The sequence below is a fragment of the Oryctolagus cuniculus genome, chromosome 12 (assembly GCF_051225735.1).
Source record: "Oryctolagus cuniculus isolate XC-2025 breed Fujian yellow rabbit chromosome 12, ASM5122573v1, whole genome shotgun sequence".
NCBI lineage: Eukaryota > Metazoa > Chordata > Mammalia > Lagomorpha > Leporidae > Oryctolagus > Oryctolagus cuniculus.
The window spans coordinates 111,039,698-111,059,678 of record NC_142878.1 but is presented as its reverse complement, the minus strand read 5'-3'; the positions used below and the strand labels follow the sequence as shown (position 1 = coordinate 111,059,678).

The window sequence follows — 19,981 nt, the reverse complement described above, 5'->3', positions numbered from 1 at the left end:
AAGAGAAACAAAAATGAATCTTGATGTGAATGGAAGGGGAGAGGGAGTGGGAAAGGGGAGGGTTGCGGGTGGGAGGGACGTTAATGGGGGGGGAAGCCATTGTAATCCATAAGCTGTACTTTGGAAATTTATATTCATTAAATAAAAGTTTAAAAACAAACAAACAAACAAAAAAAAGATTTATTTATTTATTTGAAAGGTATAGTTACAGAGCAAGAAGGACAGAGTAAAAGAGAGCTCATCCATCTGCTGGTGCACTCCACAAACGGCCTGAAAGGCCAGGAACCAGGAGCTTCATCTGGGACTTGGGCCATCTCCCACTGCTCTCCCAGATGCTTTAGCAGGGAGCTAATGAGAAGTGGAGCTCATCAGAACAGAATCTGGGGCCCACACGGGATGTCACTGCTACAGGCAGCAGCTTAACCCACTGCACCACAACACTGGCCCCATATTTCACTCTTGAAACTCATTTTTTTCCCTTCTTAGCTTTCATTTTCTAAAGATTTCTTATGCTACTTTAAAGATATAATTACATAATTTGTTATTATAGTTATCCTTAAAGCACACATCAAGTTTATTTACCTGTTATAGTTTTTTAAACTTAATACATAACCATATTCTGCCAATCCAGGAGAAATGTAGCTGGCTGCTTTTCTCGAAATCTTCACCAATATACATGATAGCCGCCTCTTATACTTTTCTCTGTCCATGATTTTCAAACCATTTCATGGACCACTATTTTATATATTCTTAATTTTATGAAAAATACTCTTATCTACATGTCCATCTGTGACTTTATCAATGTTACCCGTGGGAGGGTTCATTCACCTTTCCCATTTAGCAATTCACTTCTTTTTTATTAAAGATTTATTTATTTATTTATTTTTAAAGTCAGAGTTACAGACACAGAGGAAGAGATCTTCCACCTGCTGGTTCACTTCCCAGATGGCCCCAACAGCAAGCGCTGGGCCAGGCTGAAGCCAGGATCTTCTTCAGGTCTCCCAGGTGGGCAGCAGAAGCTCAGGTACTTCGGTCATCATCTGCTGCTTTCCCAGGCCACAGCAGGGTCCGAAGTGGTGCAGCCAGGACTCAAACCAGCACCCACATGGGATTTTGGCAACATAAGCAGTGACTTTACCTCCTATGCCACAACACTGGCCCCAAAAAGGAATATCTAGAGCCAGCACTATGGCATAGTAGGTAAAGCTTCTGCCTTCAGTGCCGGCATCTGATATGGGCGCCAGTTCAAGTCCCGCCTGCTCCACTTCTGATCCAGCTCTCTGCTATGGCCTGGGTAGGCAGTAGAAGATGGCCCAAGTCCTTGGGCCCCTACACCCATGTTGGAGACTCAGAAAAAGCTCCTGGCTCCTGGCTTCAGGTCAGCACAGTTCCGGTCATTGCAGCCAGCTGGGGAATGAACCAGCAGATGGAAAAATCAATCTATCAATCTCTCTCTCTCTCTCTCTCTCTGCCTCTCCTTCTCTCTGTGTAACTCTGACTTTCAAATACATAAATAAATCTTAAAAAAAAAAAAAAAGGAATATGTGATAGACTAGCTGGTAGTGAGTTTTTTAAGAACAATCTCTCGGTCAGCGCCGCGGCTCATTAGGCTAATCCTCCGCCTTGCGGCGCCAGCACACAGGGTTCTAGTCCCGGTCGGGGCGCCGCATTCTGTCCCGGTTGCCCCTCTTCCAGGCCAGCTCTCTGCTGTGGCCCGGGAGTGCAGTGGAGGATGGCCCAAGTGCTTGGGCCCTGTACCCCATGGGAGACCAAGAGAAGCACCTGGCTCCTGCCATCGGATCAGCGCGGTGCGCTGGCCGCAGCGCGCCGGCCGCGGCGGCCATGGCGGCCATTGGAGGGTGAACCAATGACAAAGGAAGACCTTTCTCTCTGTTTCTCTCTCTCTCTCACTGTCCACTCTGCTTGTCAAAAAATTAAAAAAAAAAAAAAAAGAACAATCTCTCAAACTTGAATTTATCATTCTATATATTATGAAATTTTCTCATTGTTAATACTATAGAAGAGGCCGGCGCTGCAGCTCACTAGGCTTATCTTCCTCCTCTGGCGCCACGGCACCCCGGGTTCTAGTCCCGGTCGGGGCGCCAGTTCTGTCCCAGTTGCTCCTCTTCCAGTCCAGCTCTCTGCTGTGGCCCAGGAGTGCAGTGGAGGATGGCCCAAGTGCTTGGGCTCTGCACCTGCATGGGAGACCAGGAGGAGGCACCTGGCTCCTGGCTTCAGATCGGTGCAGCGCACAGGCCATAGCAGCCCTTTGTGGGGTGAACCAACATAAGGAAAACCTTTCTCTCTGTCTCTCTCTTTCTCACTGTCTAACTCTGCCTGTCAAAACAAAACAAAACAAAACAAAACAAAAAACTGTAGAAGAAAATGGAATAAACTACATAATGGAAAACGCCAACATGCAAAAACTAGAAATCCACACATAAACACAGTCTCTTCATTCGACCTGTGCTGCCATCAGTACTTTCCTATTCTGGACCCAAACCTGGTAATCAGGCCTGGGCTCGTCAGGCTGAGCCATGATAAAAACAAATCAAATGCCCCACTTGCAATCCTATTAAGACTTGAAAGAATGTAAGCTCCCCCCAAAAGATTTATGGATTGCTTTAAATAATGTCTCATGGATTAAAACATTTAGAATGTAAGTGGGTAATTAGAATGAGGACTTATAGGGGCCAGCATCATGGCGCAGTAGGTTAATCCTCCATCTGTGGTGCTGGCATCCCATATGGGTGCCGGTTCGAGACTTGGCTGCTCCACTTCCCATCAAGCTCTCTGCTATGGCCTGGGAAAGCAGTGTAGTATGGCCTAAGTGCTTGAGTTCTTGCACCCATGTAGGAGACCTAGAAGAAGCTCCTGCCTTCAGCCTGGCTCAGCCCTGCTGCAGCCATTTGGATAGTGAATCGGCAGATGGAATATCTCTCTCTCTCCCTCTCTCTGGAACTCTGCCTATTAACGAAATATAATAAACCTGTTTTAAAAAACAAACAGTAAGGATTAAGAACTATTAAAGATGTCTTTTCTAAATTAAATACTTACCTTTTTTCTACTGAAAATGAGAAAATATTTATAATACTATTTTTCAAAATGCATTACATTTTCATCATACCCAAGCAGCAAAATAAGAGAAACTGACAAAGCAACCCATAATACTTGCTTTTAGGAATTCTATTTATGTTCTCATTTCACATGGTAGCACACTAAAATTTCATGGTATTTCAACCAAAAAATTGTGAAATTAGCAAGCTAAAAGATCAGAATATTGTGCAAGTAATTTAGGTCCACTATAAAGAAATTGCTGAGTTAGGCCTTGAGTGTTCGGAAGAATCCATTTATTCTCTTAATAGCAGTAGCCCAGTAACTGTAATCTCACAACAGGCAAAAGAACCGATTTTCATGCAGAATGAGTATAACTATGAGCAAAGAAGGAAATGGAGACCAAGGGCATCTTTTTAAACCAATTTTATAAAAAGGCAGACAAAACAGGATGCATGCCATGATTCTATTATTCTTCCTTAAGACAAACCATCAATGTGGTGGGTTTGTTCCAACCAACACAGGAACTGAATGGAGCACTACAACCAAGTGGGTTTACTATTTGCTGATAAACAACACTGTTGGTGTTCAAAATTCAGTATAAGCTAAGCATAAAAATCAGAGGGTTTAGAAAGGGGTTTGGGGGAACTTTGTTGAGTGCTTGATTATGCTGATAATTTCATGGGCACTTACAAATGTGGAAACTTACCAAATTGTTCTCTTTGCATTCACTTTTATGTCAACCAGACATGAATAAGTTTTTGAAAAAAAAAATGATCAGAAAAAAATGTTCATTTTTACCCATGACTTGCTACTATAAAGGTGAAAATGGACACAAACTCAGTGACTGTAGCCAATTATAATCCACAACAATAATCACAGGCAGACAGGAAAGTCACCAAGTTAAGAGATCATGTTTTTACTTTAGTCTCAATGGCAATATCCTGACACAGAGCAAACGATTAGGGAGGCCATGTCACCCATCCAATCGGGGTCCCACCCTGTACAGAATGCGCCTGGTTTCCATTTCCCAGTGGATGCATGATGACAGAGTTTATCAGGATTTGCCGCCTTACTGTACTTCTCTTCCTTGCACCTCTGCAGAATCTCTAAGCTCCTCTGGTGGACTGGGTGTTGCAGAAAGCTAAAACTATCCATGCTTTTCAAAACTGTACATGGCGCTGTATCATCATGTCCTTAGGAAGCAAAAGAAAAACAAAAAAAGGAGAAAAGAAAGACATTATACGAGCCCAAACCAAGAGACTCAAAAGCAATGCTGCCAACTATCTTAACCATGTAGAAAATGCATCAAATAATAGAAGTTAAATATGAAAGATTTTTCCAATTAATCTGAGGAAATTATATGAAAATAAAAGGGAAAAGGAAAGGTCCTTTTTAGATATTCAAAATGTCCTTTTAAATAAAATGTTGAATATTAACACCATATTTACATTTTTTAAATTAAAATACTAGGGAAAAATTTTTTAAAAATCTGTATGATTGAAATTTTTAGATTTCTTTTTATGAGGTCTGATATATCATTAGCATATAGTTGGCAACACCACAAGGAATACTGATGGAACCCCAAAGAGAAATATGCACAAAACGATTTACCACAAGTTAAAAAATTCTTCCACAAATCCTGCAATTAACCACACTTGTAGGAATTCCAACAAGTGTGTCAATGACGTGTGAAGTATGAAAAAAAGCACTACAGAGCAGGAAAACCCAGCAGCAGCTCTGTACTTGTCGATCTGAACACAAAGCCAGAGCGTGCTCCTTACCACCACTTCCTAGGAAAGTGAGACAGAGACCAGCTGCCAGCAGGAAAGGAGAAAGACCAAATTCCCAGATCAGTGTGCCGAAGCTGTGTGTGAGCAGCTTTAGCAAGAAACACTGGGGCAAGCAGTCAGCATCACAAACAACAGCAAGGAATGGATGTAAAAGAGCAAACGAGGCTTCCAGGCCTGGGGGGGGCTGTGCAGCATTTACAGAGAGACGCCTCCACAGTGAGGCACAGGGTTCAAGTTTAAATAGATTTTCCTTTAAAACAAAAAAGTGCATAATTTAACAATACACAAATTGAGCAACACATAAACATGAAATAAAGTTCCACTACTACATTTTACTGTGTAATTAGGAATGAGATAAAAGAGAACAGCCTATGAAGAGTTCTTAAGTCAGAATCATTTTTCAGCGGTAACAACTTTCATTTCATGTTAATAGTGTAACTAAAAACACTAACTCCTAGCTGGCAATAGATTAGAGAGAATCAAGAGCTCTGTGAAGGGGAAAAAAACAACCAAACATGAAAAAAAACCTCCCGCAGGACACCTGATCTTCCTTCTTACTTTATACCCTAAACTTGTAAATGTTTTATAAATACATGACCACTCGACACAAGACAGATCTTCTGGAGAATTTCTAAAGGAAATCATAGTTTTTGGTCGTAAGGAGTAGGACTAAGATGGCAAAGGTGAAAATAGTGAAATCTGAGGAAGCAGCACATTCTCTCTACAGATAAGCGAGCTGCGGTTCATGCAGCCAGGTTCACAGGTTCACTTCAACACATCATCTTCAGGGCAACTAAGAAATCAGGATGCATATATTTCCCATGCTCCATAAACAAGTGCTGCTTTTTGTGATTTTTTGCAAAAGTAAATGAAAAATAAATAGTGGGAACAAAGTTTCCATCCCCAAATTCACATAAACAAATCAAAATATAAGCTAGTTTTAGACCACCCAGTGAAACAGAACCGTGGATACCACCTGAGACAGGCACTACTACCTAGGCAGTTCAAAACAGGACTCAAAAAAACAAATACACATCATTATGCCTTAAACAACTAGAAAGCATTTCATTACTGTTCAACATACCAAATTTAATGAAATCCTAAGTGAACAGATTTCTAGGACATGTACCTTAATGGTGTATCTGAATCATAAGTAGCAATAAAATAACAAAATCAAAACTGCTATGAAAGTAAAATCATCATTAGAGAAAATCTTAGTGTAAAAAGGGGGAGAAACAAGTGTGAAGTACTATCGCTAACCATCGGAAGACAGAATCTGTGCTTGTGGAGGACAGTGTGAAGAAAGATGCACCAGTTAAAAACCAACTGGAAGACTGGAAGATGTTCTTTAAAAAAGAGGCGGGAAATGGAGGACAGGCAGGCAGCAGAACTGCTGGACAGACTGGAAACGAGGTGCGCATGGACAGAGATGAAGAATTTAGGGCTAATGAATTGTTCTGTTTTTAACTCACGCCTGAAAGCCTTGAATCCTTCCTAAATATCCAGCTGTTTTGAAGGTGCACCACAGAACAAGCGGAAGTAGAACTTACTTTCAAAGCTACGGCTTTGCTGTAGGAGATGTTCCATTCATAAGGAGTTCCCTGGCAGTGGTAGCTGACCTATTATTCAATGTAGGAGAGAGAGCAAAGGGTCCAAAGCCGGGTTCATATCTTTGGGTGACAAACAGTCTAGCCTGGTTCCAGAGTTTACTTTGTGGTGGCTGGCTTCCATCTCTTGATAAAAACACGAGGAGACAAAATGAAGAATCCCTGTGGAGTTCTTCCTGGTGCTGGTGGTTCAGGAAACCCAGCCCCTGGGCCCCTCCATCCTTCACTTTCCCGTCGTGTCAAGTTGATCTTGGAGACCAGTGCTTTACAGCCAGGCTATCACAGCACTGCTTCTTCTTGTCTGTTTATTGGGTCCTGTTCCCGCAGCACCATCACTGCCTGCCTCAACCACATCACAGATTCCCAACATCAAGGCATTCATTGCCTTTTCTGAAAGCAAAGCACTACCTGGCTCCTTTTCCTTTCTGGCCTCTTGAATTTGGGCTAGGCAACTAATAGGGTTCATTCCTGGACTATATTCTGATCTGGCTTCCACCATCATTCTAGGGCCTTTTTTAAAAAAATAAATGTGACTGTTCTAACTACAGGGAGAGGTGGAAGTTTTTTAGGCTCCTGTATGACAGTGGTTGCAGCTTCTCGAGAGCTTGTTATTATCTCCCTCTCCTTCTGCAGAGAAATCTCTCAGGGACACCCACATAAAAGCTTTTCTAGTGCGGTGGCCCACTTTTTTAATAACCTCAAAACAGACGGGCATATCCAGCTTCAGAGCGATTTCAAACACTAAGCTGATCTCAGATTTATGTGCATCTTTGTCATCATCCATTCCCTTTCCAGGTGCAACATTCTGAGATGATTTTTCTGGAACCGGTTTGTTCTGCAGTGCTTGGAGGACTTCCATTGCAGCATTATGTCTAGCAGCTTGTCGAGTCTTTCCCTCACCAAAAAATTCAGTAATTGCTACAGCTGGCTGAAGACAGAAGATCTTAGGCACTGGGCAATGACACCTCTCACTGTACATGCCCAGAAAGTTTATGAGCTCTGCAACGTGGGAATGGCTTTGGATCTAATGGCCTGTAGATGGCAGGCTCTCCCCTTTCACAGCAAGCCCATTCAGGTCCACAGATGGAGATACATTGCCTGCGCTGTTGATAACATCACTTTGGGGATCACTTCTGGCCCAGTTTGGAAAGTGTAGATTCAGTAAGGCTTTATTAGCAACAGCTTTCTGGGCCTTCTTCATGCTACTGCCTGGATTCATGTCTGCTCACCACGCCCCAGCTGCACTGAGAACATCTTCCAGTATGAGCAGGCTCACCTTCAACCAGAAGTCTACACTGGGGTTGGACTCTACTGAAACCAGCTAACACATTTACCAGACACACTAGGGTTTTCATTTTGGAATCTGTCGTTTTACTTGGAGAGAAACTGATATTTTCTAGTTTCAGTATAAAAGTCTTGCAATTCTCCTCTAAATTTCTTCAGAAGTATTTTATTTCTGCTGAGAGTTCTTATACATAGAAAGGAATTCAATTCTGCTTTCACATGGTGCACTAATACTGTACAACTGACTTTTGCACACTCATCCCGTGGCCTGCAGTCTGCTGACCTCACCCAGTAGCTTTCACAGTTTTGTATGAACTCCATAGCCTATTCTACATACAATGTCACATCAGCTATGAACAAAACAGTTTGCTCCTTTCAAAGGTGGATATTTTGTATCTCTTTCCTTGTATAATTGCCCTGGCCAGAATCTTGGAGACAAGCTGAACACATGAAAGCAGACATCCTTGTGTCGGTCCTGGTCTTAGGGGAAAGCATACCTTTCACCATAAACTGACAAAGGCCTTGTATCACTAGTTCTTCACAGACTCCCATATCAGGGTGAAGTTCCCTTTCATTCCAGTTCTGTTTTGTGCTTTCATCAAGAATATGTCTTGGCTTCCGCCAAATTCATCTTTCAACATCTCTGAGGATGACCACGTAGTTTTTGTCTTTTATCTATCAATATGGTTCATTACAAGAGCTGATTTTCTCTTTTTAAATTTTCATTTATCTTTATTTAAGAGAAAGATCTGTCTGGTTTAAACCTATCTGCTGGTTAAATCTCCAAGGCCTGGCAAAAGGCCAAAGCCAAAAGCCAAGCATTTAATCCAGGTCTCTCAAGTTGGAGGCTGGAACCCAATTACCTGAGCCATCACCTGCTGCACCTTGAAGGTACTGATTTCTTTTAATATGTTTTTAATTCTGTCTAATGTACTTTGGTTTTGACTATTTAAAATTCCAGCTCTGTTAAGTTTCTCTAATACACTAATGAATCTTTCTGTGTTTTCCTGAATCTCACTGAGGTTCCCATGTTCTATTAAGATTTATTTAAGGGGGCAGCGCAGTGGCATAGAGGGTAAAGCCGCTGCCTGTGGTGCTGGCATCCCATATGGACATCAGTTTGAGGCCTAGGTGCTCCACTTCCAACCCAGCTCTCAGGTATGGCCTAGGAAAGCAGTAGCAGATGGCCCAAGTACTTGGGGCCCTGCACCCAGGTGGGAGACGAGATGGAAGCTCCTGACTCTTGGCTTCAGATTGTCCCAGCCCTGGCTGTTAACATTACTTGGGGAGTGATCCAGCGGATGGAAAACCTCTCTCTCTCTGCCTCTCTGTAACTCTGCCTTTCAAATAAATAAATAAAAATCTTTTAAATAAAAAATTATTTATTTGAAAGACAAAGTCACAAACAATGAGGGAGGGACACACAGATCTTCCATCCACTGCTTCACTCCCCAGATGGCCACAACAGCCAGGGCTGGGCCAGGACGAAGCCAGGAGCCAAGACTCCATCCGTGTTTCTCACATGGGTGGTAGAGGTCCCAGCACTTGGGGCATCATCTGCTGCCTTTCAGGTCATTAACAGGAAGCTGGATTGGAAGCAAAGCAGCTGGGACTCAAACAGGAACTTTGATATGGGATCCTAGCATTTCAAGCCATGGCTTAAGCCACAGTGACCTAACACTGGCTCCTCACTGGGTTCCTGAAAACAGCTACTGTAGGGGGTTAGTCTTATAGCACAAGTTAAGCCACCGGGTGTGGCACTGGCATCCTATTATCAGAATGCATGTTCAAGACCCTGCTACTCTGCTTCCAATCCAGCTACCCACTAATGGGGAAGGTAAAGGAAAATGGGCCAGGTCCTTGAGCCCCTGCACCCATGTGGGAGACCCAGAAGAGGCTCCTGCCTCCTGGCTCTGCATCGGCAAAACTCCAGTAGTTGCAGCCATCCGGGGAGTGAACCAGTGGTTGGAAGACCTCTCTCCCTCTCTCTGTATTTGGCTCTATGTAACTCTTCTGCCTTTCAAATAAGTAAATAAATCTTTAAATAAACAAATCTTTACCAAAACAACATCAGCAACAATTTTCGGGGCAGGTATCTGGCAAGAGGCTTTACCTGTAACTTGGGTTGCCTGCATCCCACATCAGAATGCCAGGTGTGAGTCCTGGTGACTCCAATCCCAATCCACCTTCCTAACAATGTGTATCCTAAGAGGCAGTAGACAATGGCTCAAGAACACGGGTCCCTCAAGTACTATGTTCCATGTAGGAGACACAGATGTAGTTCTGGGCTCCTGGCTTCATCCTGGTCCAGCCTGGCTGTTGTGGGAATTTCGGGAGTGAATAAGCAGATGGAAGATCTCTCTGTGGCAGTCTCTATGATTCTCTGCCTTTAAATAAAATTATTATTTCTCTTCAAAGAACAGCTATTTTAAATTCTGCAACTGAAAATTTACATGGATCAGTTGCTATATGATCCATTTCTGACACCTTATTTTTTCACTGGGTGAGGCCATGAAAGTTCTTGATGCTCTCTAGACTACAGCACACATAGCTGCTGATGGAAGGATCCGGAATGTTTCCCAGGCTTCCTAATTTGGGTTGTCTGTGCCTGCCTTCCTGACATCCCAAAATTTCCTTATTGTCTGTGACCTGAAGGCAGTTCTGCTTCACCAGCAGATGGCACTCACGCAGAGGCCGGGACGCCTGCTGGGGATGCAGTCTCTGTTTCACCTTTAGAGGGCGCCCCATCCAAATCCCTGCTACACACAAGAGGCTTTGCACTTACTCCTATCATCCTGTATTAATAAAAATGCATCAATACATACACAACACACATGGCACACATACATTGCTCATGTAACAACTTACCAGAACTAAAACATGATGCTAGCATACAGTAAGAGAAAAAGGTAAACATTATTATGACTTGACTCCTTGAGATGGAGTAGAGGTACAAAGTCAAAGATAAAGCATGGCGGAACGTGAGTAACTGCTGCTTACCAGTTTTCCTCTGGATGTGTCTTTTCCCAGCTTCCCTGAGTGCAACCACAGCTCTGAAAAAAGCTCGGAGAACTGCCCATCGGAAAACAGCAACAGGATCGATGCCAATCATCCCAGAGATAAATGCATTCTTACTGCTCCTCAGCAGAGCTACAATGTCCGGGCGCATGTGGTCTGTGTTTTTCTCCCGGAAATCCTACATGAAATGTAATAGTATTATTTTTGAAAAAACTATTAATGTTAAGAAGATGACCGTTGGATTTTTGAAGCACAGGGGCATAGGCAACAACTTGTCCAAATAAAGAATGGAAAGGGAGAGCAAACTAGATACCGCAACACACCAGGGAAGAACTGACGGTGATTGGGTCTATCGTTCCCTAAGATTTTATCTATTTAATTGAAAGGAACAGAGGACAGAGGGGTGGAAGGGGGAAGGGGGGAGGGGAGAGAAAGATGGGCAAGAGATCTTCCATCTGCTGGTTCACTCTCCGAAAGCCCGCAATAGCCGAGGCTGAGCCAGGCCAAATCCAGGAACCAGGAACTCCAACCATTTACGTCACAGGGGTGGGAGAGGGCCAAACACTTGGGCCATCACTAGCAGTATTCCAGGCACATTAGCAAGAAGGTAATCAGAAGCAGAGTACCCAGACTAGAAACAGGCACTCTGATATGGATGTGGGGGTCCCAAACCGTGGCTTAACCCACTGTGTCATAATGCTACTGGCTGACAGTGATTTAAATTAGGTCAGGAGTAGTAACAGGAAGTGAAAATAGTCATATCTGTGATATGTTTTAGGGGTAAAGGTAAAGGACGTGCTGATGAATTAGGGTGAGGTAACAGAACAAGGGAATCATTCTCTGGGTTAACACTCTGGGCTTGAGTAACAAGGTGGCTGGCAACGTCACATATTGACATGGTGGCCTCCAGAGAAAGAGAAGTATACGGACAGGAAATGAAGATTAAGGAATCAGCTTTGGGGCCGGCACTGTGACACAGTGGGAAAAGCCACAACCTGTGGCACCAGCATCCCGTATGGGCACCAATTTGAGTCCCAGCTACTCCACTTCTGATCCAGCTCCCTGGCTAGTGTGCTTGGGAAAGCAGCGGAAGACGGCCCAAGTTCTTCGGCCCCTTAACCCACATGGGAGACCTGTAAGAGGCTCCCACCTCCTGGCTTTGGATCAGCCCAGCTCTGGCAGTTGCAGCCATTTGGGGAGTGAAACAGTGGATGTGAGATCTCTCTCTCTAATTCTGTCTTTCAAATAAATAAATGAATCTTAAAAAAAGAAAGAAAGAAATCAGCTTCACTGGAGTAAATGTGAGATGGTGAGGATAATAACAGTAGGCAACATTTATTATAATCTCTTCCAAACATTTTACATGTATTAACTTTCTCTTTCTGAAGATTAATTCATTTAAAAGAATTTAAAAAAAGATATCTTCCATCTGCTAGTTCACTCCCCAAAATGGCCACAACAGCCAGGGCTGGGCCAGGCCAAAGCCAGGAGCTTCAGCCAGGTCTCCCACTTCGGTGCAGGGGGCCCAAGCACTTGGGCCATCCTCGGCTACTCTCCCAGGCAATTAGCAGGGAGCTGGTTTAGAATGAAACAGCCAGAACTTGAATCGGCACCTATATGGGATGCCAGCACTGCAAACGGTGGCTTAACTCGCTATGCCATAGTGTTGGCCCCTTGTCTCAATTTTATTTAACCCTCCTTAACAGCCTTTTGAGATAAATAGTATTCCCAGTTTATACATGAAGAAACTAAGTCACAGAGGTGCTAGCTATTGCACACTAGGTACAGGAGCAGCAGCTCAGACACACCCACTCACACCCACTGCACTACGTCTCTACACACACTTGAAGTGAGAAGATGGATCGAGTCTGCAGTCCAAGGGAAATTTCAGAAAAGTATTTGAATATTAACAGAAATGGACTGTTAAACTAGATATGATCACCTAGGGATTGTATGCAGGCAGAAACATCACCTTGCAAAGCACAGGGTGGAAGGGGACACAACACAAGACAATGGGCTTAAAGTTCCAGAGACAGGAGAGGAAAGCAAGGGGCTTACATGACAGGGACAAGGGTCGAGACTGCTCTGTGTTGTCAAGGTGGCTTTAAAAGTTCACAGGGATGTTATCATTCAATTGAATTTTGCTATCAACCTTCTGAAGATCCCTTACAAGGTTAAAATTACATTCATAGCAAACAACAGGATCAGAAGTGTAGTGATAGACTGTTCTGAGTGGAAGTGGCTTCACAAAACACCTCTGTGAGGACTTGTATGACATGTACACATGTGTGCACCTACCAGCTCCTCATGTAGGGAGGTCAGTGTGGACTCATCCCATCACCTGGAGGACTTTCCTCTCATCATTATACTTTGTTCCCCAGGAACAGAGATGGGGAACGTCCAGGCCATGGGCTGTAATAAACCCATGACATCATCTGGTTCAGCCCTGCCAAGGCAACCACAGGCAGGACTCAAAATCTGATAAATCTATACAGCAGGTTTACTTTTAAGTTGATAATTTTATACGGCCTGCAAACGATGTTATAAACGTCCAAGTGCCCCTTGGCAGAAAAAAGAAAAGATTTCCCAGCCTGCTCTAGAGCCAGGAGAAAGAAAAAACAAGCCAGGAGTCTTGGTCCTTGGCTTGTCTCTACACACCCTTAGAACACAAGGATGCACTACAGAAAGAAGTCTGTATAAGTACGAGGGGTCAGTGTTGACACCAGCATCCCACACTGGAGTCCTAGCTGGAGTCCTGGGTGTCCCACTTCCAATCCAGCCCCTGCTAATGTGCCAGGAAAGGCAATATTAAGATGGTCCAAGTGTTCGGGCCCCTGCCACCCATGTGAATGAAGTTCCTAGCTCCAACCTTTAGCCTGGCACAGCCCAAGTTGTGCAGCTATTTGAGGAGAGAAGCAGTAGAAAGAAGGTATCTCTGTGTCTCTCCATCTTTCTCTGATGCTCTGCCTTTCAAATCAATGGATGTTTTTTAAGAAACTAAGAGTCTTCAAATCCATAAATGTGCAAAATGTATATAACTTATTTTCTTCAGTTCTAACAATTATTCAGTAAAGCATATTCAATTATAAACTGTAACTTATTGATAAATAAAGAAATAAAGCAAAGGAGCATGTCCAAGGATCCAAGGATAACAACATCAGTAGATAGGGCTGGCACTGTAGCAGAGTAGGTTAAGCCTCTCCTGCTGCACCGACATCCCATGAGTACTGATTCAAATCCCAGCTGCTCCACTTCCGATCCAGCTCCCTGCTAATGGCCTCAGAAAAGCAGTGGAAGATGGCCCAAGTCCTTGGGCTCCTGCACGCACGGGGGAGACCCAGCAGAAGCTTCTGATTCCTGGGTTTGGATCGGCCAGTTCTGGTCGTTGCAGCCATTTCGCGAGTAAACCAGTGGACTTAAGTCCTCTCTCCCTCTCCCTCTCTCTATAACTCTGTCTCTCAAATAAATAAATTTTTTAAAAATAAATAAATACCAGTACAAAAACTGAAACCTTAATTTGACCTACTCTAAAAACCATCCTACACCTCAGTAATAACCACATTTTACAATCCAAGATTCTAGAACTCTTTCCCATGACGACTACCACGTGTTGACTGTGCCCAAAGACCTTCATCTGACAGATAAACTGGTCTTTGTCTTCGTATTTCTAGATTTGTAAGTACATTACAAACTGACTACAGCATTCTGAAGACTCTGGCTTCTCCTGGTTTCCATGAAAACATATGGTGTGGTTTTGACTTAACTTCTTGTACTGTCTTCATGGTTCCCACTGCTAGTTCATACTAGCAATTCAAACTGACTTTGATCTTGCATCACTAATCTTCTCATGCAATCCTCGTACATCAGGCATCACATTCATGATCATTGCTTTAAACACTGTCTATATACTGAACCTTGCATGTGTATTTCCAGCTCAGGTCTCTCTTGCTATTTCTGAGATCCATGTATACATCTTAAAAGTATCTCAAATTTCAAAGAAAATAGGACAGTGGTACTTAAACTTCCGGAAGTGCTTACCAGTGAAATATAAAGGTCTGAGAGTTCCTTTGTGAGGAAGTCTTATATTACGGATTGAAGTTATTGAACAGACAAAGTTTTCTGGTTTTCCTATTTTTCCTTGATAAGTTTTGGTAAAAATACGTTTTAATAAAATTTCTGCAGTTTTGTACATGTGATTAAATTTCATGATAAGATATATTCATAGCATCCTAACATCTCTGGAGTTTGCAGTGAAGTTCCCTTTTGCTTTCTGATATCAGTACTCAGTGAATCCTTCTCCCTGTCAGTCACGGTCTACCACCCTGTGTTCTGGATCAGCTTTCCAAGGGTTTGTTCCTGTCTTTAATCTGTCCGCTCCCAATAGCGCTCATTTCCAGTCTCATCTCTGTTACATCCTCACTCTAAGTCCTGTGGGTTTAATTTTCTTTTACTTTACTTTCTTCAGATAGAAGTTTAGCTAACTGCTTTTCACCCTTCCTTCCTTTGTAATATGTGCATTTAAAATTATTAATTTCCAGCCAGCGCCGTGGCTCAATAGGCTAATCCTCCGCCCTGCGGCACCGACACACCAGGTTCTAGTCCCGGTTGGGGCGCCGGATTCTGTCCCGGTTGCCCCTGTTCCAGGCCAGCTCTCTGCTGTGGCCCGGGAGTGCAGTGGAGGATGGCCCAAGTGCTTGGGCCCTGCACCCCATGGGACACCAGGAGAAGTACCTGGCTCCTGCCATCGGATAGGCGCGGTGCGCCGGCCTCAGCACACCGGCTGCGGCAGCCATTGGAGGGTGAACCAATGGCAAAGGAAGACCTTTCTCTCTGTCTCTCTTTCTCACTGTCCACTCTGCCTGTCAAAAAAAAAAAAATTATTAATTTCTCTCTAATCATTGCATTAACTGAATCCTATCAAATTTGATATGCTGTATTTCCATTGGCAGGTTTAAAATGTCATAATTTTAATCATTTATAACTAAAATAAATAGTTTAAAATATGATTTCTTATTTGCAGTTTTATTTGGGTTATTTAGAAGAGTTTTGCTGACTCATGAAACACTCGATGATTTTCCACTTCTTCTGAGATGTCAATTCAGCTGCGTAACAGTGGTGTTTCAGTATTTCTGTTCATACTGAGTTTTTATCTGCTTATTCCATTAGTTACTGAGAGGTGGGTGTTCAAAATCTCTCACAGTGATGGTGGACTGTCGAACTACTGCTGTCCTGCTGCTTTAGCTATCTTGAATCAAGGCCATTATCAACTCCTGGTAAAGAGGTCTCCTGTTTAGTGGCTCCTTCCACCATTACAAATCATCCTTCTCCTCTCTAGTGATACGTCTCCTGGTTTCATTACCCGCCTTTGATCCTCCCTGCATTCTTGTCCTTGCCACCCGATAGTAAGGATGAATACCAGAGACTAAGTGCAGACACTATATGATTTCATTATCTGAAATGGAGGATCTAGGTACACAAAAGGTGACAGGATGGCAGCTACCTCTGAGGAGAAATGAGCTGAGAAGAGGCGTGCAAGAAATCTGTGGCGTTTAGATTTACGTCTTTACGCACATCACAATATGCTCAAGTGTTTGTTTGGTTTTGCTTTTTAAAGTGCATTTTCACTTCCTGTTCTAACACCGAGTTCTCCCTGTTTTCTGTTTCAGAAAAGAGCACCTCCAATGTACCCATCAGCTCTAGGCAGAAGTCACTCACTTCTTTAGGATGTCGAGAACATCTGGATAGTTCCAAACAGATCTCACCGTGACCTGGCTCTCATCTCACCATCGCCACTGCCACACCTGAAGTCCCACTACCCTGAACTTTTCACCTCAACTCAAAAAAGCCACCTAATTATCTCCCGGGTTCCAGTCTCCCCCAGCTGTCCTTTCCCCTCAAAGCCATCAAGACAATCTTTTAAAAAGAGAAATCACATCATCTAATTAAGGCTTTTTCATGTTTTCTGTCTTTTAATAAAAACTCAACTCCTTTATCTTGGCATAGAAGCCCTGAAGAATTAACTCACTATCTACCCTCTGAATTAATTTTACGACCTTATCTCCTGTGCTAATTCATTTAATCTAGTAGCAATGACCTGTTTATAATTATTTCAACTTTTGCCCATCTCCTGAATTAAATATCCAACATCCAATTTCCTCAGCAAAATAACATTTACATCAGGTCATCTCTCAGAATTTAATTTTCTTTTTTTTTTTTTTTTTATTTATTTGATAGGTAGAGGTATAGACAGTGAGCGAGCGAGCCAGCAAGTGAGAGAGAGAAAGGTCCTCCTTCCATTGGTTCACTCCCCAAATGGCTGCCACGGACGGCGCTGCACCGATCCGAAGCCAGGAGCCAGGTGCTTCTCCTGGTCTCCCACATGGGTACAGGGGCCCAAGCACTTGGGCCATCCTCCACTGCCTTCCCGGGTCACAGCAGAAAGCCAGACTGGAAGAGGAACAACTGGGACTAGAACCCGGTGCCTATATGGGATGCCGGTGCGGTAAGCAGAGGATCAACCTACTGAGCCATGGCACCGGCCCCTTAAGTTTCTAACAGTTGTGCTCATAGATCCACAAATTCAAACGCAACAATTTTGCCAACAGAATTCAATTATTAACAGCATGTAGCTCATCTGTCTGTATTACACACACACACACACACACACACACACACACCCCTACAAATGTGAATACAGAGTCAAGAACGTGTCTGTCTAGTTTGTCACTAGAACATTCCAAACACCAAGCAGAATGAATGACACATGGTGTGTCTCCCAATCCCCATGTCTGAGCAAGCTCCTCAGTGAATGGATGAATACATGACAGGATATTCACCCAGAACCAGTTCCTACTGCTTCTCTCCTACTCTCAGGTCATCACCACACTGCCTGGGAACTTAAGTGCCTTAAAGGGCAGGCTCCAACATCAAGTGGTAGAAAGGTAGGCTCACCAATTACAAGGAAAAAATGGCAAAAAATATGACACTTTCTCTCCCCAAGAGTTATGAGTTTCAACACTTCCATTAGGAGTGCAAACTCACAGTTACCTAAAGGCACACGATGACATGAAGGCTTTGTTAGACCTTATGGGGACACAGAAGGCAACAATACAAGAAATCATGGGGATGAAGCAACGCGTGTGAGGCGCATTCATACAGATGCAATCTATGCCTTCTGACCTACACAGGCTATTAGAGTGGACTGACGTCAGGTGTATCTGCAGAAGGAAACCAACAGAAATGTTATCTGAGACAATAATGGGCTGAACAGCAGAATCCGAATTTGGTGCGATCCTCATATAAAATAGCTCCACATGTTACTGACCAAAGGCTGCCTCCACAACAGAGTAGACAGCCAGACACTGACACAGCCAGCAATATACCCTGCCCTGAAAGCAGACTCAGGGAAAAATTTACTGACCTTTACCCCATATTTCACTTTCCCAGCATAATGTTTTATGATGAAAGCAGGCTCCATTACTGCTGGAAATTCAATGTAAGAATTCTCTTCATGTTGATGCTTAAACTTGTCTAGCAATGTTTGATTTGTAGCCTGTGGAAAGCTAAATTCAAAAACAAACACAAGAAAGACAAAGTAGTTAGTACAGTTTTTTGAAAAGCATATTCAAATAAGTAACATTTTACATATCTAGCAGTTTACAAAGTTTTCACCTATACCATCTGATCTGATGCCAAAAGCTGAAAAGTGAGTAGGAAAGGCTTGGTATTCCACAAGAGATGAGAGATCTACAGCTGTGATCTGTCTACAGGCACACTCTGCAAGCAGCAACGCTGTGACACTAACTAAAGTCACTAGGCATAGAGCTTAGGTTGCTCTGTAAAAGCCAAAGGAATGTAAAATCCAATTCATATGGTCATTGGGGCCAAAAACTTCCAAAAAAGCAAATAACCTCTCAATTAACACAAATCCTTTAATCTACAGTCACTGTTCATTTTCCTATTTCTTCATGTATAAATAGGTACCAATTTTCTTAACTATACTAATGACTACATATGTAAGTGTTATTATTTTAAACATATATCTATCAATCTCTATTCACTGATGGTACTGACTTAAACATTTCATATCAGGAATGATAAAAATAATATGTAATCAGAACTAAATGCATAATAGCAAGTAAGGCAATAAAAGTTCCGAAAGGGAGAGGGGAGGAATCATGGTGGGGGTGGGGAGGAGGGGAGCACATTTAGCCTAACATTTAAGCCACCAAACAAGATGCCAGTCCCACACTGGTGGGCCTGATGCAATGTCCAGCTCCAGCTCCTGATTTCAATGAGTGCAGACCCTGGAAGGCAGTGGCGAAGGCTCAAGTGGTTGGGTTCCTACCACTTACATTATAGACCTGGGTTAAATACCTGACTTCTGGCTTTGTCCCTGGCTAGAGCTAAAGCAGGCACCTGGGGAGTAAACCAGCAGACAGGATAGGCGAATGTGTGTGTAAATACACACACCCATGCATACATCTGTCTCTTCACCTTTCAAATAAATTTTAAAAGTGTTTTTTAAATCATTGGTGGACAGAACTACTAAAAAAACTCACAGAGTACCAGGCGGCAATTATGAGCTAGATGTCAGGCTGAGTAGGAGTTTCAAATACAGGAAATACCACTGGCAGAACAAGCAGAAAGTACCTTTCAGGAAACGGTTTGGTTTAACAGTAGCTACATCAATGAGAAATAGTGGCAAGAGGCTGTACAGAAGCTGAGCATCAAACTGAATGCATGAAAATGTCTGCAAACTGACAAGAATAGTTCCTTAGAGAAGGCCCTTGGTGTCAGATAGGAAGAGCTTAGACTACCAGTTCTGCAAGTCACCTTGGGCAAGCAACTTATATTTTCAAATTATTTTCTGTAACTTACGTAAAATGAATACTAAGTACCATAGTGACAGCAAAAGTAATTAACAGTAGTAAAAATACCTAACAGTATTTAGCTTTCTACAGGGATCGTGTCATCAACATTTTTATGTCACTGACACTGGCATTTTCCTCACACCTTGCCCTCTTTTACCATTCAAATACCTATCCCTGCCTGAAAACCTCCACAAACAGCTTACTTCCAAACTGTAAACCTACTTTAGAATGGATTAACATTTCCTTTTCTTTTCTTTTTCTTTTTTTTTTTTTTCTTTTTTGACAGGCAGAGTTAGTGAGAGAGAGAGAGAGAAAGGTCTTCCTTCCGTTGGTTCACCCCCAAAATGGCCAC

The 19,981-nt window shown here is 43.0% G+C and overlaps 1 protein-coding gene and 1 pseudogene across 36 annotated transcripts in view; both read right to left on the bottom strand.

Annotated features, from left to right (window-relative positions):
• MYO9A (myosin IXA) overlaps window positions 1-19,981 on the bottom strand; it is a 281,572-nt gene that overhangs the window by 141,916 nt on the left and 119,675 nt on the right. For 30 of the 36 annotated variants that reach the window (XR_016218484.1, XR_016218481.1, XR_016218482.1 and 27 more), the window contains 3 exons: window positions 18,177-18,318; window positions 10,739-10,934; window positions 4,131-4,250 (listed from right to left, as the gene is read on the bottom strand). Coding sequence is in view for 31 of the 36 variants with exons in the window: in XM_089310956.1 (XP_089167082.1) it covers window positions 4,131-4,250; window positions 10,739-10,934; window positions 18,177-18,318 (458 nt within the window). In the remaining 5 variants the exon portion in view is untranslated. The remainder of the gene's footprint in view (window positions 1-4,130; window positions 4,251-10,738; window positions 10,935-18,176; window positions 18,319-19,981) is intronic. The other 6 variants (XM_089310972.1, XM_089310969.1, XM_089310971.1 and 3 more) reach the window with 1 other exon arrangement.
• On the bottom strand, window positions 6,269-7,946 carry LOC149123236 (double-stranded RNA-binding protein Staufen homolog 2 pseudogene; annotated as a pseudogene).